Here is a 21,980-nt window from a genome sequence, read left to right as displayed (position 1 = left end):
CTCGGGCGAGCAATTCGGCCAAATTTTGTACTAGTTGGGTGGGTATCGGGTCGAACAGGCTGAGAACAATGAATTATACAGGGCAACACACACTCGGCCTGAAAAGAAGGGAGAAATGGAGCAGGGTTGTTTTCCTGGTGAAGATGATTGACAATTGAGCAGAATCTGAATGTGAATGTGGTATGTTCGAACATATGGGCATGTTATGCTGTCATGTTCTTAAGGTGTGCACAAGTACAGAAATTGTGAAGCTGATCATTAGCCCAATCCTGGGAGCTAACCTATACTATTTGTTTTGCATGAGACAGATTATGGACTATCGTGGCATGACAGAGATACCAGAAAGGCACATTGTAAAAAGGTGGACAAGGGATGTGAGGGATGTTTTGCCAGATCACCTTCAGCATTACCAGGGAGACCAGCTCTGTGCCACCGCGCTAACATTCAGGCATACAAGAATGTACGTCAAGGCACTAGAGCTGGTTAAGCTCGAAGATGTGAGTGTGGAAGCGTATGAAAGACTGATGAGTCTGTTCGAGCAAGCCATTGTTGTGATGACGCCATTTGAGCATGCCAGGGATGGGCTTGGGCTCGAGGACCGTGCTACCAATAAGCAAGCCACCAAGGTAGCTGAGCAGGCAGTAACTGTTGACAGCGCACACGACAGGATGTCAGGGCACAGCAACCTCCTTCGTGATTGGGAGCACCCCTGAAGATGAGGACTGCAGGGAGGCCTATGAACACGAGGGACAAGACGCTGTATGAAGGCCTGAGCAAAGAGGAGTAGATTCTGTAGCATCTGCAAAACGCAGGGTCGTAAGAGAACAACATGCCCGCAGCAAGGAGACGCTCCTAAAACGCAGATGAAGGAAGCAAAGTGCAGCAACCTATTGATACGGACGATGGGATGAGAGGTAATCGGACATGACAGAGGTAATCGGATATATCGACAGAATGAAAAATCGGCGAGCCGTGCCATGCCAACCGAACCAACTGAAAAACCAGAGTTTGGGGAGACAAGTACCCGGTTTAATTATTATTATTAGGGGAGATATAAGTGCCCCTATGCTTTAATACATGTTCAACACAACTTGGCAGGGTAACATCCCAGAAGAATATTTATTCAGCATGGAGTTAGGAACCAAGTCAACTCCATGTGTTGTAGCTTTTTATTTATTCCTTATTAGGCTTCAGATCCAGAGGAGGGGTAGCACTCCATCACTGCACTCCATCTTGCCCTTCTCCACACCTGTAGTTCAACAAAAGCACATTCAGCTCAAGGCTGCTGTCATGGATCTAAAACCCCAGGAAAGTTCATGGTACTAATGGTGGGCAGAGTATCCAATTCAGCATTGTAAATTGCATGGTATGAATAAAACGAAAGAAAAATACTTGCCTGCATACCTAAGGGCGGTGGCCCCAGCCCATTATGCTATCCTGGCATCTTTTGCCCTTTATCAGCAGTCTCAAGAGATATGGAGCTCCTGTTTTTGATGTTCTAAGTTTGAACCGTACATTGTCATAGTTCCACAATGTCTCATAATAATAGGTTTTACCATATTTGAGGGTGGGTTTCCACTTCTCCAGCACACCACACGACAGTGAAGCCCAGCTAACTAAGAGCTCCTTAGGCCGCTGAATATAGTATCCAGTCCTTGAGTTCCATTTATCAAGTAAAGATTCATGAATCTCCGTGAACCTCTGTGCCTCACATAATACTACAGAGTACCTTGCCAGTGAAGTTGTCATCTGAAAGAAGTCGCTGACTCCATGTTTGTACCGAGAAAGAATCTTCAAAGCTCTCTTCATTGCCCTTTTGCCTAGATCAAGGTTTGCAAGGTTTGACCTACGACCAACTAGGTCTCTATAACTTCCACCGATTCCTAGAGAAATGGATCCGGGGAGCATACTTGAATATTCGGCGAATGAATGGATAATTCCTTGGGGATTTATGTATCCACCGATATACAGGTTATCGCTTCTAATCAGAAATACCACCTGATCATGGCCATTTACAATCTTGTTATATAACCAGGCCGGCGGTGGTTTTGCAACTCCAGTCTGATTTTCAAGCACAGGCAGACCTTCCCTTGACATGGTAAATGGCGAGCGCATTTTGGCTACTCGACGTCCTTCCCGAGCCAACCTAGCATAGTCCTCTAGATCCGCTTCCATCCCAATAAGTGGCACTCTGCCAATTAAAAAAGAACTAATTACTAAAGGCCATGAAATATTCGCATACTGTATACTTGTATTTATGCATTTAGTATAAGGAAAATAAAAACAAAAAAAAGAGGTTCATACCCATTAATACTCTCAGGAATCTTGATAGCACTAGCAGGTTGAAATGCAATTACAACTCCTACCAATGTAATGAGAAGCTTTGCAATAGGAGTGAGTCTCTGCACAAAAAATGAAGACAAAGATGATTATGAGTACTTGTCTTTTGGTACGTACTTATATTTTTATATTTATTTTTTGCCGCTGCCGGGGTTGATACTAAAACTGAGTGTCGTAAATCTCATGAGATACAAGCCTATTTATTGTTTAGGAAAACTCTTAGTATTATCTACCGAGTCATTTGCTCGGTCCCACACACACCGCATCCATATCTCTCCCAGTCATATCTTTTCTCCGCGACTTTTCTCGCCCGCAACTTATCTTTCTCCTCCATTTAAAGCATCTTCAACAGCCGCGCCAAAAGACGCGCTCGCGGTAAACTGGGCTTTTAGCACGTGCGGGACGTTTTCGCGCGCTCCAGCGGTGGCGGGAAACGATTGCGCGCGCGCGGGAAAAGGCGGCAGCCCGCACGCTAGATTTGGCGCACCGCGTTCGGCGCGCCTATAAATTGCGGCGCCCTCTGCCACTCTCTCTCGCTCCCTCTAGCGCTTTCTCTCCTCGCCGCCGACACGACACCACCGCGCCATCATGCCGCCTCGCCGCCGGGGAGGTTCGGGTTACCGCGGCGTCCGCGTGCGTCCGTCCGGCACATACTCCGCCTCGATCCGGTTGGGCGGTGGCGTGCGCCTCGGCCTCGGAACCTTCGACACCGCCCAGGACGGTGCCCGCGCGTACGACGCTGCGGCGTGGCGCCTCCGACGGTCCCGTTGGGACATGAACTTCACTGACGTGGCGACGCCGGAGCGGGCACATGAGTTGGCTCCTTTCCCGCGGCTTATCACCGACGAGGATCGGCGCAAAAACCGGAGGCGGGAGCGCTGTCTTAGCCTGGCCGAGATGGACGAGGAAGCCATGGCGTTGTGGAGGCAACGCTTCCCGCAAGATATTATCAATGAGGAACAGTTCTTCACCGAGAGGAGGGCGGGGAGGGAGGAGAGGAGGAAGGAGCGAGCCGCCTATCACGAGGACAAGCGAACGCGAAAGGCGGTCGCTAAATACAACATCGCGCTAGAAGATGCGTAGTCCTGGGACTCCCGCGACGAGCGGTTCCTTGACGCCTACGCTCCAACGTCTGAGGAGGACATCACCGAGGCAGAGTCCGAGTCGGAGAATGACGAGTAGTAGTAGTTTTTCGTTTTATTTATGTATCGTAGAACTATGTACTATGGACTATGTATTGTAGGAGAAGACTGAACTATGTACGCATTTCTATAAAATATAGCGCGCCTGCTGGAGCGGCTCGGGCGCGCTTTATTTTGCGGCGACCGCTGGAGCCAGCGCACCGCCGCGCGCAAAACCTGGCTCACCCGGCGCTGTATTCTGACTTTTAACGCGTCGCGCGTTGCGCGGCTTTTGGAGATGCTCTTACCCCCTTACCTCTCGCCGGATATGGAGACAGCTCTCGGCCGCTACCACCACTTTCCCCGCCACCGTGAATATAGAGAGGATTCAGACGCCGACCACCCTCCCGCGCATCCAAATCCCGACCGCGAAATTGATGCAACATCGCCGGTTGCATCACCGAGCGTCGCGGGTTGCTGTGATAGAGCTTCCTCGCGCGCCTGCCAGCGCTACGATGGAGATTCAGCGTGCGACCGCCAGCGCTGCGATAGAGGATCGCGTGTCGGCGCTGCAATGGAGCACCGCGTGCTGCTGAGGGCGATGCGATAGAGCTTCAGCGTGCGACCGCCGGCGCTGTGATAGAGGATCGCGTGCCGGCGCTGCAATGGAGCATCGCGTGGTGCTGAGGGCGACGCGATAGAGCTTCAGCATGCCACGGACGGCGCGTCGAGCCGGAGTTCCCCTCGCGTGAACCACCTGGTGCTGCGACCCGCGTATCTTGCCGGCAACGGAATCTGACAACGAAACACGCACGGTGGTGTGCACGCGGCGGCGGAGTCTCAATGCAGCGTGGGCGGGTTGCAATGTTCAGATGCTACTCTCGTCAGTGCTGCCGGCGATGTGGCGCTCCTCGGCGGCCACCGGTGCTGCGATGCAACGTTCATCGACGTCAGCCGGCATTGTAATGGAGCACTGCGTGCTGCCGAGGACGCTGCAATGGAGCTTCAGCGTGTGACCGCTGGCGCGTCGAGCCGGAGTTCTCCCTCGCGTAAACCACCTGCTGCTGCGACCCGTGTATCTCGCCGGCGACGGAAGCTGACAACGCAACACGCATGGTGGTGCACGCGCGGCGGCGGAGCTTCAATGCAGCGTGGAGAGGGGTAGTTGCAATGTTCAGATGCAACTCCCGTCAGTGTTGCCGGCAATGCGGCGCTCATCGACGGCAGCGGGCACAGCGACACGGCGCTCCTCGGCAACTTCCAGTGCTGCAAAACGCTCGTCGGTGCTGTCGGCGGTTCTATGCAACACGTGTGTCGCTGCGAAGAGGAACCAGTGATGCGCGATGCAGCGCTCATCGGCGGCGTCGGTGCTGTGGTGGAGGCACTAGTGCTGCGGGAGCGGCGGCAGTGCTGCAAAGCATCCACGGTCAGAGTGGGGGTGGCGGAGCTGCAAGGCACCAATGGCAAGGACGGTGGCCGGCGTCGCTCTGATTTTTTGTAGCACGAGTGCTGCCGCGTGGCGAGAGATGCAACAGGTAGTGCGCAGCCTCGTGTCTCGTCGGGGTCGCAGCATCCGCTGCTGGGTGGCCGCCGGCGCCGGTGCCACGGCGGAAGCGTTGAAGCTCATGTGGTGTCGCGTTGTGTGTAGACCCGGGGAAAGGAAAGGAAGACTGGCTGCATCACATGAATCGAACGGCCACCGCGCCTGAATCGTACGGCTGGCTAGCCGGATGATTTCCTGGGGAAATCATCCGGCTGATCCGTAGCAGCCGCCGCTATTGTTTGTCACCGCTTAACCGACAGATCGATTAGACATATCCTCCTCTAATTAAGATCTAGTCTAGTAAAAAACTGCTCAGATTCTAAAAAAGACTGCTGGAATCTACTTCCACTGGAGTATATATATATACATAAAAGGGGGAGAAGGCATCGGTACCTGATTGTTGACGATGCTGCGGTTGACTGATGTGTCCGCCTCAACCTCCTCCGCCGCCGCTACGGCCTCCACCGGCGACAAATCAACCGCCGCCGCCGCTACGGCCTCCACCTGCAAAGTCGCCGCTTCTTCCCAGTCCATCGTAGCAGCGGGCAGCGGCAGCGTCTCGGGAGTGCGCAGAGAGTGGCGGCGCAGGCCCAGTGCTCACGGGCAGGTGGCGAGCAAGAGCAGCGTGAGGGGAATGTGGAGGAATAAATAAAAAGGGAAAATCGTGGCGGCGCAGGCCCAGTGCTCACGGGCAGGTGGCGAGCAAGAGCAGCGTGAGGAGGGGATTCCTTTGTGTGGAGCAATAAATAAAAGGGCAAATCGTGTTTTAGACGAGTATGTGGGATAAGCGATAATACTACATCCTACATCCACGGAGAGACAAATGGGATACCCGCCTAAAGCACATCGCTTCCTTCCACTACCGTTACGCTGTGTTGTGCAGCCTGTGCTTACGTTGTTTACGCTGGAGCGCCAAACTCCCAAGCATCAACCAACGGCACATAGCTACAAACTAAACAACATAGTTAATTGCAAGGAACTACCACACTTCGGCACGTCGTGACGAATCAGTACCATCAGTCATTTTTTTTGCAGTTCAGTACCAGCTCAGAGCCTAAGTGTTGCGAAACGGTCTGACAGTCGTATAAGCCCGTATTGACCACGTATCTGACCGACCGGCCCAAGTGTCAGGTGCCACGGTGGCCTACCCGCTCGGTCACTCGTTCCAGCCCGGCTCGTTCGCACCATGTAGCTGGGTCGGGGCTCGTCGGACCGGAGCCAACCGCACTCTGTCCCTCTCCTCGCCCCATCGCCCTCGTCGCTCCAATCCACCGCCACTCACCGCGCAGACCGCCGCGTCCGCCATCGCCGCCGCGCCATGGTCTTCGAGGATGAGAGCAGCGATGACTTGTCCAACCTGCAGATCTCCTCCTCCGAAGACGGTATGCATTATCAGGTCAGTGGTAGAGCTAGGGTGAGTTAGGGTTAGGGTTTCTGATTTAAGGATTTTGGGGATTTGCTGATCTGGTTTTCTGATTTGGGGATTTGCTCCTGTAGATTCCTGCTAGTATTGAAGACCAAGACTACAATGGCTTGGAGAAGGCATCAGAAGGGCTCTGCGTGGAGCATCGGCTGCCAACTGAGCGTCGTGTAGCTTTTGAATCATTTGAGACGGGCAGGAGGTTTCTAGTTTGTGCTCAGCCTGTAAGATTCATGCTCTCTCTCTATGTTCACTGTAATATAGTTGGTAGCCTCTGTTTAGTAAGTTAGTACTACTGATGGAGTACTCCTACTGATGATGAAGCACATTGTTTAGTTATTTATTAGTAAGTTAGTAGCTTTGATGCTCACCTTTGTTAAACATGCCACCTGATGTTAGTAATATATATGGGCAGCAGCTTAGTTGGTAGTGGAGATGCTCATAGTTTAGTTATTTATTAGTACTGAAGCTCACTGCAACATGTTGTGTAGGCATGTGCTCATGTATATTCATGTTTAGTTAAATTGCCCACTTTTTTGTAGTAGTATATATGACCAGCAGCTTAGTTAGCAGTGTAAATGCTAATTTTTAATTGAGGCAGTATAGGTTGCAGTAGAAGTAGCACTTTTTAGTTGACCACATGTATAGGTTGTAGTTCTTATGCTCTTAGTTGATTTTTTAAAAGTGCCCTTTCATAATTGTAATTCTTGAGAGAGTAACAATATAAATGTTTACTATATTACAGGAAAGTGAGAATTGTGGTTTTCTTGCGTGGGTTGACCCAGAGTGGCCTCCCACAATGCAAAATGCATTGTTGAAGCTTTGGGAAATGTTTGAAGACAGCAGGCATGCTAGGAGGAAGGATAACCTGGAAAGTTCACTTACTATCCACCACCTTAAAGAAGAGAAAAGGAATCTGGATGCCAACTATGACAAACTAGTTGAAGATGTCCATCAACTTCTCGGTGCACAGGAGGACAGGGTGTTGGATTTGAGCTATGTGCAAGCTAAGGAGAAGAGAGCTGAGGTTGCCAGTGCATCAGCTGTGGCTGGCATGAAGAATGAGATGGAGAAGAAAGAGGCAGAGAACTTGAAGCTGAAAGAGAAGTATAAAGTGCTGATGAACCTGCTAGAAGCTCAAGGCAGTGTCATTAGGAACCTGAAGACGAATCATTTGAAAGAGAAGGAAAAGCTAACTGAAGGCAACAACAATTTAAAGATTCAGGTTGATGAGCTCACCAAGTCTGTGAAAAAACTCACAGAAGAGAATGTGCAGCTGAACCTTCACATGTATGATCTCAAGAGGGGACATGAGAATCTGATAAAATGCAGGGATGAGTTAAAGCTCCAGCTAGCTGTTCAGTTCAATTCACTTGAGAAGAGCAAAGAGAAGTTGAAGTTGATCCATGACATCTTGAAGGAATGAGGTAGATGAAGATGATCTGGTAGATGAAGTAGAGCATACCTATCATGATATATGTTGCTTTGATAGAAGGCTTTGCTAATCTTTTGTGAAGGGTGGTTTAGTGAAGTGTAATGTATGGATGTAGTAGTTGTGAACAATGTTGAACTCCACTATGCTATGGTCTTTAGCTAATGTTGTAAGAATCTATTAATTATGGCTGTAAGAATCTATGGTTATGTTGAACTCCACTATGCTACGTTATTTAGCTAATGCTTTCTTAGATGGCTCAAGTTATACCTCTGATGAAATATGTTGCTTTGATGGCTGTTAGATGGCTCAAGTTATACCTCTAAACTAACGAATCCTGGTCCAAATCAAACCTTAGTGACGTTTTAGCCAAAAAAACGCTAACGTGGCCACTGTCCTATAGCCAAAAAACGCTCTGAGTGGTGGCCCTGGTTATAACAGCAATGCGTGGGGGCGAACAGGAAACGGATTGGGGATTTGGGGGAAAAACTAGGGTTAGGCGACGGCGGAGGCGATTCCTGAGCGGGCCGGCGGCGGAGGCGATCTCGCAGGGGGCGGCAGCGGCGGCGGCTGCGTCCAAGGCAATGTCGTGGTCTTCGGGTCATTCTCAGGCTCCCAGCTTCCGTCGAGCCTCTGGAAGGAGAGGGGACGAATCGAGGTCGCCGGTGCCCTACCGTGAGAGCCCGATGGCGTACGAGCCGGAGAAGCTCTGCTGGTGCAGGCCGCGTTGGAAGGCCCCGAGATGGATCTCATGGAGCCATCAGAACCCAGGCGGAGGTACTACGCCTGCGTGGATGCCATGGTGAGCTTCATTTTTGTTCTATTTTTCTGTTCATTAGATCTTCTCCCCTCTCAAACCCTGATTTCTGTTGGTACAGCATGGTAGTTGTGGCTTTGTTGAATGGCATCATGATCATCTGCCCAAGTTTTTGAGTGATTTGATCGGAGATTTGCGGGATGAAGTGTGTAGGCTGAGAGGTGAATCAAGTGTTGCTGTGTTTGAAGATGACACTGCAGTTGTGGCTCTGCCTGAAGCTCAAAGAGGAAGAGAGGTGGTGGCTATGTCTTTGGAAGACCAGCTCAATGAGAAAAATGCAGAGATAGATGCACTGAAGGGGAAATATCAGAATGTTGTCTTTCTTTTTCTTGTCTTTGTGGTAGGTTTAGTGACAGCTAAGATGCTGCTGCAGTAAGCTTGTTTAGTGGTAGTTGTGGTCAGGTTTAGTGGTACTGGTCAGTAGTTTAGACTCAAGTGATCTTTTGGCACTGAAGATGCAAGTTGTGGTCAGGTTGATCCTTGGTTTACTGAATGGTTGTGGTCAGGTGTTGCTGGAACTGAATGTTTATCCTAGTCATGTTGATCCTAGTAATGTGTTAGCTAGGTGTCTTTGTAAAAAAGATTTGGTATGTTGATCCTAGTAATGAAGTATGTGGCCATTATGGCATTATCATCCAGTTTGAGCATGATCTAAACTCATCTAAAATGTTGAATAATATTGACATGAGCATGGTTTCTTGACAAATGACCAAATTTATGTGCATGATATGTTGACAGGAGCATCTTTGCAATAACACAAAAAGCATTGAATTCTTGAATAATGCCAAATGACCAAATATTGCAGGCATAATATGTTGACAGGAGCATGATATGTTCACAAATGACCAGATGAGACTTAGTACACATCAGACCCAACTTAGTACTACATCAGAACATACATGGTTTTGTAGCACAAACAACTTAGTTCAGAAGCAAAATCCATAAGCATTTTCTGGTACACATCAGACCAAAGTTGCAACATGCAACCATCAGAATCATTCTATCACTCAATGGTTACCACTGGCAGTAAAGAATTACATCAAGCGAGTATAATTCCCTAGGACACTTGAAGGAGCACCAGAAGTAGAAGGACCGGAAGATGAAGCTCCAGTAGCAAATCTTGGGGCAGTGAAAGGCCTTGCAAATCTTGCACTAGCTAACCCTCTAGCAGATCTGGCAGTAGCAGATCTTGCAGAAGCAGATCTTGCAGTAGCAGTCCTTGCTGGTGGCTACTATGATCCTGATGGAGTATCTTCATTCCTTGATCTTGCAGGTGGAGTGGCTTCATTCCTTGATCTTGCAGGTGGAGTAGCTGTTGGGGAACATAGTAATTTCAAAAAAAAAAATCCTACGTACATGCAGATCATGGTGATGCATAGCAACGAGAGGGAAGAGTGTTGTCTACGTACCCTCGTAGACCAAAAAGCGGAAGCGTTAGCGCAACGCGGTTGATGTAGTCGTACGTCTTCACGATCCGACCGATCAAGTACCGAACGCACGACACCTCCGAGTTCAGCACACGTTCAACTCGATGACGTCCCTCGAACTCCGATCCAACCGAGCTATGAGGGAGAGTTCCGTCAGCACGACGGCGTGGTGACGATGATGATGTTCTACCGACGCAGGGCTTCGCCTAAGCACCGCTACGATATTATCGAGGTGGATTATGGTGGAGGGGGGCACCGCACACGGCTAAGAGATCCAAGGGATCAATTGTTGTGTCTATGGGGTGCCCCCTCCTCCGTATATAAAGGAGGGAGGGAGGAGGTGGCCGGCCAAGGGGGAGAGGCGCGCCCAAGGGGGGGAGTCCTACTCCCACTAGGAGTAGGACTCCTCCCTTTCCTAGTAGGAGTAGGAGAGGGGGGAGCAAAGGGAGAGGAGGAGGAGGAGAGAGGGGGCCGGCCCCCTTTGCCCTAAACCAATTCGGTTTGGGCCTTGGGGGGGGGCCCACACCTCCCTTGCTGCCCTCTATTTCCACTAAGGCCCATGTAGGCCCATTAAGCTCCGGGGGGGAGGGGGTTCCGGTAACCCCCGGTACTCCGGTATTTATCCGGTAACCCCCGAAACTCTTTCGGTGTCCGAATCTGGCCCTTTCCTTTTCCACCTCAAGCTTCTCAGCATAATGTGGTGTAATCTCCTACAGAGATGCCTTTCCTCTCTCTCTGTTATTATCCCACCTCACCATCTGCTTGTCCTTAATACCATCAATCATAGTCCTAATACGTTTTTTCCTAAAATCTAGGATGTACTTGTGGAACACCTCAGACAGGTTGTTAACAACCAAGTCTGTCTTGCAGTTAGTGTCAAAAGCATGCCTAGCCCATGTGTGCTTAGGTATTCCACTTAGCCACTTCCAAGCTTCCTCACTCTCATTTTTCAAGTCATTCATGGCAATGTTAAACTTGTGCTGGTTATAAGCATAGCTGGCATTATCCATGCATTTTTTAAGATCTTCCCCCCTAAACCCAGCATTCTGGAAATTTGCATAGAGGTGTCTAAGGCAAAATCTTTGATGGCAGTTTGGAAAAACTTGGTTTACTGCATTTAGTAGCCCCTGTTCACATAGCATGCTAGACTTAGCTGATGTACTACTGCATCTAGAACATAACATGCTAATGCAGAACATAACAGCAAGAACATAACAGGAAGATGCATGCATACCTTCTGTCTATCAGACATGATAGTATAACGCCCAAATTTCCCAACTTCTCCTCCTAGACATATCTTCAGTTGGTGTAGAAACCAACACTAGTTAACTGTGTCCTCTTGTCGAACAATAGCAAATGCAAGTGGGAAAATATTATTATTCCCATCTTTTCTAGTGGCAGCCAGGATTTGAGCACCAGTGGTGAGCTTAATAAAGCATCCATCAACACCTGTTGTTGCAACCAAAGAACAATTTAAACTTCTATAAAGCACTACTAAACTATATATTTAAGTCACTAAAAATAACTATAAAGCATTACTAAACTATATATTTCAGTCACTAAAAAGAACTATAAAGCATTACTAAACTATATTGGCATAGTTAACAATGAACTAAAAAGATTGTGATGTACAAATAACAATGATTTGAGCAGCAGTGATAATGGCATAACTAACCAATGAATGGTCTGCATCCATTGAGAAATCCCTCCCTTGCTCCATTTATGCAGAAGAACATAGCATGAAAGATTGGTTCTGGATGTGGTATTTTTGTAGTTGGTTTTGGAGTAACTGTTGTAACTACAACTCTACTACCAGGGTTTGTATCCATGATGGTCTGAGCAAATCCCTAAGTCTGGGATACTGCTTCTTGTGCTTCCTAGCACAGCTTCTACAACAAGGTTTTTGGTCCTATAGGCCATGTGCCTTGGCACATCAACACCATACTTCTCATTGCAGTTGTTAATCATTGTGGTTGGATCAGACCTGAACAGTGACTCATAGGTCTTTGCAAGCCACTTGGCACTAATCCTTGATGTCTCAGTGCTGCCAGGGCAAGTGTGCTCCAGCCTTATTTTCTTAATAGCAAAAGTCTTCCCCCCTTTGATAACTGCAGCAACTATGCAAAACTGGCAGTGCTCTTTCTTACAACAGGCAATGATCCTTTGGTCTGAATTTCTGTGATACCTGAAGTCTCTGGCCTGTGTGATGTGCAAGCTCAACAAAGCATCTCTGAATTGCTGCTGATCCTTAAAGCACATGTACAGACATAACTGCTGATGTGGTTGCTCAAGTTTGTCATTGTACCAGATCCTTGGTTTCCTTTTCTTGGCCCTACTCTTCCTCCCTTTAGGTAGAACAAATGACAGTGGCTCATGTCCATCATCTTCATCCTCAAAAAGCAAACCATCATCTTCTTCATCTGATGAAGGAATGAAATCAGGTTTCACCTCCTCCAACACACTTGAATATGACCTAGTAGTAGGGCCTCTCCTAACTACCAGCTTCTTTCTCCTTTTTGCAGGTTTTTGCATTGCTGCTTCTTCTGTTGCAACAACATTGACCTCATCGTCCTTCTCCTGCTCCTCCTCCTCCTCCATCTCAAACAAATCCTCAACCTCAGTGTCACCCTCATAATGTACTTGTTCCTCTTCTGAATCTTCCATCTGAATATTGATCTTCAACTTCTTGCTTTGCTAGTTTATTCCCCTCAATTATCTCTGTGTCTTCACATATCCTGTACTTCTCCATGCAGAAAGGATTGTTATCACTGTCATATGCATCCTCACAGTCATCACTATTATTATGTCCCTCCTCTAGCAGTGCCTCTTCCTCCATTACAGCTTTCAGCTTCCCCTTACTGAAATTTCTGCTCTCTTGTGTGCACTGACTATGAAAAACAACACCTTCTTTATCAACAGCAAGAACTGCAGGCTCACTGAGATCATACACTAAAGGTGGTTCATACAATATAGTTGCTAAATCTTCTTCTCTCCTCTGACAGACATTGCTGTACTTTGATCTCACTAAATCTTCTTCTATTTGACGTACAAAAGGTGTTGTTGCCCTCACTAGCAAATTCAGAACTAAACTATGCTCATATTCCTTCTTAAGTTGCTGCAGTTTGATGTTTGTGTCAATCAATTCTAACACATGCTCTCTTTCCTCTCCACTGCCTAAATTCTTCATGTGGTACAGTTCATCAGAGAAGGAATAACCTTGTGTGTGCATCAGTGCATATAAGTTCAGAAATCTCACATCTGAGTTGCATATCTTCCTATCCAGATTATGTTGTGTATCAAAATGAATCCCAACATCCCAAACAGCATCATCCAAACTACAATTGACAGTACAAACAACATCATGAGCAACTAACACTAGCCCCCTGTTTTGAAATATACAGAAAGAAGGAGAGAAGAGAGGGACTTACAGCACACCGCCAGCTGCTCCACTGGTCCACTGATGGCTACTGCTAGGGTTGGCCACCCATATCTCTGCCAGCCTCAGCCTGTCCTCCATGGACAGCGCTGCCTCCTCCTCCAAATCCACGTCGTCTGCGCTGGAGTAGTACGAACTGGAGCCGTCGACGTCGTCCAGACCTAAGTGGTCATCGCTCCCGAGGCCGGGAAGGTCTCCGTACCCGCCCGCACCGTCACCGCCGCCGGGAGTCGACGCCGCCATCGCCTGAGAGGGGAGAGGGAGACGAGGGAGAGGGGAGAGGAAACTAGGGTTCGTCCCGTACGGGTTCGACCTGACCCACCTACATGGTGCGACTGAGCCGGCTGGGACGAGTGACCGAGCGGATGCGCGCGGGTAGGCCACCGTGGCACCTGACACGTGGGCTCGGTCGGTCAGATACGTGGTCAATACGTGCTTATACGGCTGTCAGACCGTTTTGCAACACTTAGGCTTTGAGTTGGTACTGAACTGCAAAAAATGTGACTAGTGGTACTGTCTCGTAACAACGTGCCGAAGTGTGGTAGTTTTTTGCAATTAACTCTAAACAACATATGTTTACACTGGAACACCGCCGGATTCTCGACGTCGACGGCGGCCTTACGCTGTTCCTCATCGGCAGCTGGCTGACAGTTGGCCGGATGCCGGGGCCGATCATGCCCATGCCAAAACCGGTGAATGTTCCCAGGATGGTGGATATCACCCACCTACAGATGCAGATGCAACAAATAGTTCTCACACATCAGTATTGCCATCAACTAAATCGTTCAAAACTTCATGTGGATGGAATACGGATGTGAGTGAAGCATGGCGCTGCTGTTTTGTGCTTACATATCTGTGCAACTGATTGGTGAAGAGGACATGGATGGCCGGGAGGAACACAGCACGTGGTCCTGCTGAATCCATTTCGTCATACAGTACATGCCTGCGCTGAATGCTCCTGCAGGGGAAGAAACAGAGAACTCTGTTTCCTCTTATCTGCTCTGCGGCGGCAAGCTCTAGCATCGATGGCCACTACCATGGTGCTGCTCTGACCAGCCTCGTCCGGCGGTCTCGGCGCCGGTGACGTCGGCCGGGACAGCGTCGTCCTGTGCTCCGCAACGGCAGCAGTGGGTCCTCTGCTCGCTCAAGTACGCCTGCCTCGGCGACTCCGAGCCGGGGGAGGCCAGCGGCGCGGGCGGCCGTAGCATGGCGTACCAGGTGAGCCCGACAGTCATCCCGGCCTAAGACGCATCGTCGCCGTCGTCTCGTTGGAGCCGAAGGTGTACAACGTGGTGGTGAAGCATAAGACATTGCTCAAGCGGCAGCTCTGACTACAGCAGGCAGCGCCGCCCGCCGTTGTCAGGGAGCTGGAGGTGCGTAGCGGCGGGCTCTAGAAGGCCTATGCACTGCGGCGAGATCTGCAAGGAGTACGCCAAGAACTTCTACCTCAGTACGATCGGCGCAGGTGATCGCGTGGAGGTACACGCTAGAGGCGGCGCCGGCGAAGCTCTTACTAGGACTCGCGACGGCACGGAGGACACATGGGGGCGGAGCTAGCCGCGGCGCTCCGGCTGCTGGTCGCCTCACTCTGGTCCTCACGGGCGCCACGGGGCTACGCGGGTAATGTGGTTTTCTTGGGATAGCCCAGATGTACCATCCCTTGAGCGTGCGGTGTTTATTGGGAGTGTGTCAAATCGGTGTGTCCCAATCCAGGTAGTGGCTTGGATAGGACAACCGGCTTAGATGTTAGGTTTTGGTGCGATATCTTTTTGATATTAGGTCCGGACATTCGGCACACCTTCATCAACGGGATAGGAGTAGCAACAACGTTGCCAAGTTGGTGGCTTCAGGCTTATTGATGTATCACCTTGTATGGTTTTTGTGAATAATTAATAATATGGCAGCATGCATCGTTCAGATGAACGATGCAGAGACCGGAGGTACATCCTCCATTTCTAAAAAATAGCCTACATGTACCACATAAGAATGAGGTAATTCCGTAGGTGTCCACGAACATGTTTTTTGGCTTTTATGTGGGCATCGTGGGTAGCACGTGTCCACCTGAAGCCTGAAGCGTCACGACCAAAGTCAAAGACCTAACATGACCAACACCCGACGACAGCACAAACCAACGTACCCCATCCATTTGCGCCAAAGAGGAAGTCGTCAGGGCTTGGGTAGACCTAGGGTGGGCATCGTCGAGAGAGCGCCGACGACGCTGTGCATTGCGCCTTGGAGACTCACACTCAGAGCCATGGCCGACACCAACTTGAGCCGCACCACTAGGACACCTCGAGCAAAAAGACGATGCCTCCAAGGAGGGAATGACACTATGGCGTTGCCATCGTCTAGTCCGTAGGTCAGACCAAGGGTTTCCCCCGAGCATGAGGGAGGGAGATGGATCGGGGCCAAGACAACGCCTCCACGGAGGGAACGGCGCCCGTAGGCGTCGCCATTGTCAGCCTCGGACATTGCAAAGCATGGATTTCTCCCGACCCCAGACCACAAATCCCCAAGCCCGGGGCTTCTCGGGCCGCCCGCCGCAGTGGGAGGAGAGCGTATCTCATAGCACAACATCCGCCACCAGCACACGAACCAGATCCAGAAGGGCATCGCATCCTACCCAGATCGAAGCCGCAACCATGCACCACCTCCATCGCGCGCCACAGCAAGCCACCACCACCGCCACGTGAGACATCCCGAAGACCAAGCATGGGGTGGATCCTTAGCTCCCGTGACGCGCCGCCGCCCGCAGCCCTGCCGGCCGCCGGACAGAACCGACCCTAGACGCCAACGACACCTGATCCGGGTCATGCCCAGCCCCAGCACGCTCCCGCACCTTCGACCATCTCCAACCACGCCATTGGAGGCTGCCGGTTAGCGCCCCGAGCCACCACCCGCCGTAGCAAACGGATCTGGGCAAGAGAACCCCAAATCTGTCGCCACCGGAAGCCACGGCCGACCCCCATGCTGCCCGCGCAGCCATGGTGGCATAACCCCACTGAGAATCCCTGGGGCCGCCCCCCAGCACCCAGACTCGCCCCCCACATAGTGCCTAGGGGCACCGCTGCGCGCTAGCCAGAGGCCTTCTCGAGGAGGAAGGAGGCAAGCCCGCCGCCGCCGTCTGCTAGACGAGCTTCGCTCACCGGCTTCCTCCGGCGGCGGCAAGGAAAGCGGGTGGATGGGGGGTAGGGGCGGTGGTTAGGGTTCGCCCGGGCCGCCCCTCTAGAGGCAGCACAACTAGAACAAAAACCAAAAACAAAAACTATTTGGTTTTTTAGTTTTAGTTTTAGTTTTTTATTTATTTCTGATCCTTTTTATGTTGTTATTTATTCGGCTTTTCTTCTGGTTTTCTTCTATTATTTTTTCTTTTGTTGTTGGTTCTTCTTCTTCTTTTAGTTTTGTATATACTACAGTTTTGGGATCTTGGCAGGCATGGACGCGTTTTTTTCTTCTTCTGCTTGAACTTGCGAGTCTGATCACCGGCAATGGCGATGTCGGACGAAGCTACGAGCGGTTTTCGCAAGGTGGAGATAGGCGCGGCCGTTCTCTCTTGGGGGGGGGGGGGGGGGGGATGGTTCTTTCTCTCTCCCACTTGCCTTTATACTAGTGGTTGGGGCGCGCCTCTTGAGGCGGTCAGGTGCATTGCTAATTAGGCTGCTGTTCTTGTTTACCCATCAGCATGACAACGATGATGAGCTTTATAAATTCTTATATGAAAAATTGAAGTTGAAAACATAGATATTCATCAACAATCTATCAACCAGTTTTCTCTGAGAAGAATCAATAAAAATGGTACCCTTCCTTCGATCCACACATATTCTTCCATGTAAGCACCATCTATTCACACATACTCTTCCATGTAAGCACCACTTGGAAGTTGCTCAGAATCAGAATACTATTATCATCATCAGGAAAGCCGCATATGTTGCCATGGTTTCTCGTGTCCATGTCCACCAACGCTATCAACCATAAAGAGAAGGAGAGACATCAACAGGTGCCGGGTGACCAAAGGTTGCAGAGCCAACATGAAGACATGTAACCGAGAATTTGTTCTTCTCGTTTATGATTATAGGTCAGTTGACATTGCTCTCCTCCCTTACGGTTTCATGGTTTTTTATAGCTAACATAATAAAGCGGGTTGTGTTTATAGATGGCACACGTGTCAGTTCAGTGGCATGTTCTTATATTTTTAGATTACCATGGCTATAAGCTCTTACAGTACAGAAACAGAGTTTTGGATCAGGCAACGACATTATGGAAACTTTCCAATTTGCCTACACTTATACAACGAAAACTTTGCAAACTAATCCAAACTAGAGTTTTTTCAGTTCAAAAAGGAATCAATGCAAAGCACGGACAACGGAAATTAACAAGAGAAAAAAGCAGAGCTCACCAAGTCTGCCTTTGTGGATGCCGAGATGTTGTTGTAGCCATTGTTCTGCGTCCCGTTCGTCGTCGCCATCGTAGCCGCCGCCGCCGGTACCTGAAAATTCCAAACAAGCTTTAACAACTTAAAATGCTATGAATGTGTTTATATTCCATCCAGTATGATCTAACATCAACTGCTAGATGAACTAAGTGGTTTGTCCAAGCCTTGAAGGTGGAAGGTATACGTGAGTTTAGTCAGTAAAACAAACCAATTAGTCCAAGTATGACCTACAAGAGTATCAGAAAAGAATTGCAGTAGACCAGTAATATAACATCGGATGAGATGAAGTTGTGAAGCAACACGGTATAATATTAGATGAAAAGTAATAACTGAAAGTAAAAGAATAAATATATTTAAGTTAGATCAAACCAAATGTTCCAAAGATCCAACCCAGATATATGTAATTTCTATCTACAGTGTGTTGTGCATCTGCGGCATATAATGATCATGATCAATTGATCATTGAACACAGTAACAGGCAGAAATCATTGTTATGCTCACGGCACCGTATAGCTTATGGACACTCCAAAACAGAACAATAACTTATAAAAGGTTCGTGAGTATTGTCCATGTGTAGTATGCAAAGACTGAAGGAAATATGCCCTAGAGGCAATAATAAAATTATTATTTTATTTCCTTATATCATGATAAATGTTTATTATTCATGCTAGAATTGTATTAACCGGAAACTTGATACATGTGTGAATACATAGACAAAAGAAAGTATCCCTAGTATGACTCCACTAGACTAGCTCGTTAATCAAAGATGGTTAAGTTTTCTGACCATAGACATGTGTTGTCATTTGATGAACGGGATAAAATCATTAAATAATGATGTGATGAACAAGACCCATCCGTTAGCTTAGCACTATGATCGTTTAGTTTATTGCTATTGCGTTCTTCATGACTTATACATGTTCCTCTAACTATGAGATTATGCAACTCCCGGATACCGAAGGAACACCTTGTGTGCTATCAAACGTCACAACGTAACTAGGTGATTATAAAGATGCTCTACAGGTGTCTCCGAAGATGTTTGTTGGGTTGGCATAGATCGAGATTAGGATTCGTCACTCCGTGTATCGGAGAGGTATCTCTGGGCCCCTCTCGGTAATGCACATCACTATAAGCGTTGCAAGCAATGTGACTAATGAGTGAGTTACGGGATGATGCATTACGGAACGAGTAAAGAGACTTGCCGGTAACGAGATTGAACTAGGTATGAGGATACCGACGATCGAATCTCGGGAAAGTAACATACCGATGACAAAGGGAACAACGTATGTTGTTATGCGGTTTGACCGATAAAGATCTTCGTAGAATATATAGGAGCCAATATGAGCATCCAGGTTCCGCTATTGTTTATTGACCGGAGATGTGTCTCGGTCATGTCTACATAGTTGTCGAACCCGTAGGGTCCGCACGCTTAACGTTTGATGACGATTTGTATTATGACTTATGTGATTTGATGACCGAAGATAGTTCGGAGTCCCGGATGAGATCACGGACATGATGAGGAGTCTCGAAATGGTCGAGAGGTAAAGATTGATATATTGGAAGGCTATATTCGGACATCGAAAAGGTTCCGAGTGATTCGGGTATTTTTCGGAGTACCGGAGAGTTACGGGAATTCGTTGGGGGAAGTAGTGGGCCTTAATGGGCCATACGGGAAAGGAGAGAAGGGCCTCAAGGGGTGGCCACCCCCCCATGGGCTGGTCTGAATTGGACTAGGACGGGGTGGTGCCCCCCTCCTTCCTTCTCCCCTCTTCCTCCTTCCCTCCTTCTCCTACTAGGAATAGGAAAGAGGAGGGGAATCCTACTTGGACTAGGGAGTCCTAGTAGGATTCCCCACACCTGGGGCGCCCCCCTTGGGCCGGCCACCTCTTCCCTCCCCTCCTTTATATAAGTGGCCAGGGGCACCCCAATAGCACATCAAAGTTTCTCTTAGCCGTGTGCGGTGTCCCCCTCCACAGTTACACACCTCGGTCATATCGTCGTAGTGCTTAGGCGAAGCCCTGCGCCGGTAACTTCATCATCACCGTCGCCATGCCGTCATGCTGACGGAACTCTCCCTCGGCCTCAACTGGATCAAGAGTACGAGGGACGTTATCGAGCTGAACGTGTGCTGAACACGGAGGTGCCGTACGTTCGGTGCTAGGATCGGTCGGATCGTGAAGATGTTCGACTACATCAACCGCGTTGATAAACGCTTCCGCTTTCGGTCTACGAGGGTACGTGGACACACTCTCCCCGCTCGTTGTATGCTTCTCCTAGATAGATCTTGCGTGATCGTAGAAATTTTTTTGAAATACTACGTTCCCTAACAATGGCATCCGAGCCAGGTCTATGCGTAGATGTTATATGCACGAGTAGAACACAAAGAGTTGTGGACGATAATAGTCATACTGCTTACCAGCATGTCATACTTTGATTCAACGATATTGTTGGATGAAGCGGCCCAGACCGACATTACATGACCGCGTTCATCAGACTGGTTCTACCGACGTGCTTCGCACACAAGTGGCTAGCGGGTGTCAGTTTCTCCAACTTTAGTTGAATCGAGTGTGACTACGTCCGGTCCTTGCTGAAGGTTAAAACATCACACTTGACAAAAAATCGTTGTGGTTTTGATGCGTAGGTAAGAACGGTTCTTGCTAAGACCGTAGCAGCCACGTAAAACTTGCGACAACAAAGTAGAGGACGTCTAACTTGTTTTTGTAGGGCATGTTGTGACGTGATATGGTCAAGACGTGATGACATATAAATTGTTGTATGAGATGATCATGTTCTGTAAAAGTTATCGGCAACTGGCAGGAGCCTTATGGTTGTCGCTTTATTGTATGAAATGCAATCGTCATGTAATTGCTTTACTTTATCACTAAGCGGTAGCGATGGTCGTAGAAGCAATAGTTGGCGAGACGACAACGATGCTTCGATGGAGATCAAGGTGTCAAGCCAGTGACGATGGTGATCATGACGGTGCTTTGGAGATGGAGATCAAAGGCACAAGATGATGATGGCCATATCATATCACTTATATTGGTTGCATGTGATGTTTATCCTTTATACATCTTATTTTGCTTAGTACGGTGGTAGCATTATAAGATGATCCCTCACTAAATTTCAAGGTATAAGTGTTCTTCCTGGGTATGCACCGTTGCGACAATTTGTCGTGCTGAGACACCACATGATGATCGGGTGTGATAAGCTCTATGTTCACATACAACGGGTGCAAGCCAGTTTTGCACACGAAGAATACTCGGGTTAAACTTAACGAGCCTAGCATATGCAGATATGGCCTCGGAACACTGAGACCGAAAGGTCGAGCGTGAAGCATATAGTAGATATGATCGACATAGTGATGTTCACCATTGAAAACTACTCCATCTCACGTGATGATCGGACATGGTTTAGTTGATTTGGATCACGTGATCATTTAGATGACTAGAGGGATATCTATCTAAGTGGGAGTTCTTAAGTAATATGATTAATTGAACTTTAATTTATCATGAACTTAGTCCTGATAGTATTTGCATATCTATGTTGTAGATCAATAGCTCGTGTATAGCTTCCCCGTTTATTTTTTGTATGTTCCTAGAGAAAAATAAGTTGAAAGATGTTAGTAGCAATGATGCGGACTTGGTCCGTGATCTGAGGATTATCCTCATTGCTGCACAGAATTATGTCCTTCATGCACCGCTAGGTGACAGACCTATTGCAGGACCAGATGCAGACGTTATGAACGTTTGACAAAGCTCGGTACGATGACTACTTGATAGTTTAGTGCACCATGCTTTACGGCTTAGAACCGAGACTTCAAAAATGTTTTGAACGCCACAGAGCATATAAATGTTCCAAGAGTTGAAATTGGTATTTCATACTCATGCCCGTGTCGAGAGGTATGAGACCTCTAACAGTACTTTGCCTACAAGATGGAGGAGAATAGCTCAACTAGTAAGCATGTGCTCAGATTGTCTGGGTACTACAATTGCTTGAATCAAGTGGGAGTTAA

The 21,980-nt window shown here is 48.6% G+C and overlaps 2 protein-coding genes and 1 long non-coding RNA gene across 4 annotated transcripts; 2 read left to right on the top strand and 1 right to left on the bottom strand.

Moving 5' to 3' along the window:
• The first annotated feature begins 11 nt into the window (after window positions 1–11).
• Window positions 12–1,090, top strand: LOC141030813 (uncharacterized). Its single transcript, XR_012192895.1, has 2 exons — window positions 12–224; window positions 309–1,090. It is a non-coding gene; the product is annotated as an uncharacterized lncRNA (long non-coding RNA).
• On the bottom strand, window positions 672–5,812 carry LOC141030812 (protein synthesis inhibitor I-like). Of its 2 annotated transcripts, XR_012192894.1 has the most exons (5): window positions 5,398–5,812; window positions 2,305–2,402; window positions 1,397–2,191; window positions 1,078–1,249; window positions 672–722 (listed from the first exon to the last, which is right to left on the bottom strand). XR_012192894.1 is itself a non-coding variant. In XM_073506184.1 (4 exons), exons 1-3 carry the CDS (start codon window positions 5,536–5,538, stop codon window positions 1,405–1,407), a joined length of 1,026 nt encoding a protein of 341 aa, XP_073362285.1. In that variant the 5' UTR covers window positions 5,539–5,812; the 3' UTR covers window positions 672–1,249; window positions 1,397–1,404. The 2 variants fall into 2 exon arrangements, 1 of the variants encoding a protein (XP_073362285.1); XM_073506184.1 differs by having other exon boundaries at window positions 672–1,249.
• A 510-nt stretch (window positions 5,813–6,322) lies between these two features.
• LOC141030814 (uncharacterized) lies at window positions 6,323–7,850 on the top strand. Its single transcript, XM_073506185.1, has 3 exons — window positions 6,323–6,400; window positions 6,502–6,648; window positions 7,170–7,850. Exons 1-3 carry the CDS (start codon window positions 6,323–6,325, stop codon window positions 7,848–7,850), a joined length of 906 nt encoding a protein of 301 aa, XP_073362286.1.
• Window positions 7,851–21,980: the final 14,130 nt, after the last annotated feature.

The sequence above is a fragment of the Aegilops tauschii genome, unplaced genomic scaffold (genome assembly GCF_002575655.3).
Source record: "Aegilops tauschii subsp. strangulata cultivar AL8/78 unplaced genomic scaffold, Aet v6.0 ptg000473l_obj, whole genome shotgun sequence".
In the NCBI taxonomy this organism is placed as follows: domain Eukaryota; kingdom Viridiplantae; phylum Streptophyta; class Magnoliopsida; order Poales; family Poaceae; genus Aegilops; species Aegilops tauschii.
This window is presented reverse-complemented; position numbering and strand designations above follow the sequence as displayed.

What these genes read in the sequence shown, in the direction of transcription:
- LOC141030812 (XM_073506184.1), bottom strand. Translation starts at nt 5,538, where the DNA reads ATGGACTGGGAAGAAGCGGCGACTTTGCAGGTGGAGGCCGTAGCGGCG. An exon ending in GCAGCATCGTCAACAATCAG is followed by an intron (nt 2,403 to 5,397) that starts GTACCGATGCCT and finishes TTTTTTGTGCAG; the next exon opens with AGACTCACTCCTATTGCAAA. An exon ending in ATTCCTGAGAGTATTAATGG is followed by an intron (nt 2,192 to 2,304) that starts GTATGAACCTCT and finishes TTTAATTGGCAG; the next exon opens with AGTGCCACTTATTGGGATGG.
- LOC141030814 (XM_073506185.1), top strand. Translation starts at nt 6,323, where the DNA reads ATGGTCTTCGAGGATGAGAGCAGCGATGACTTGTCCAACCTGCAGATC. An exon ending in AAGACGGTATGCATTATCAG is followed by an intron (nt 6,401 to 6,501) that starts GTCAGTGGTAGA and finishes TTGCTCCTGTAG; the next exon opens with ATTCCTGCTAGTATTGAAGA. An exon ending in TTCTAGTTTGTGCTCAGCCT is followed by an intron (nt 6,649 to 7,169) that starts GTAAGATTCATG and finishes ACTATATTACAG; the next exon opens with GAAAGTGAGAATTGTGGTTT.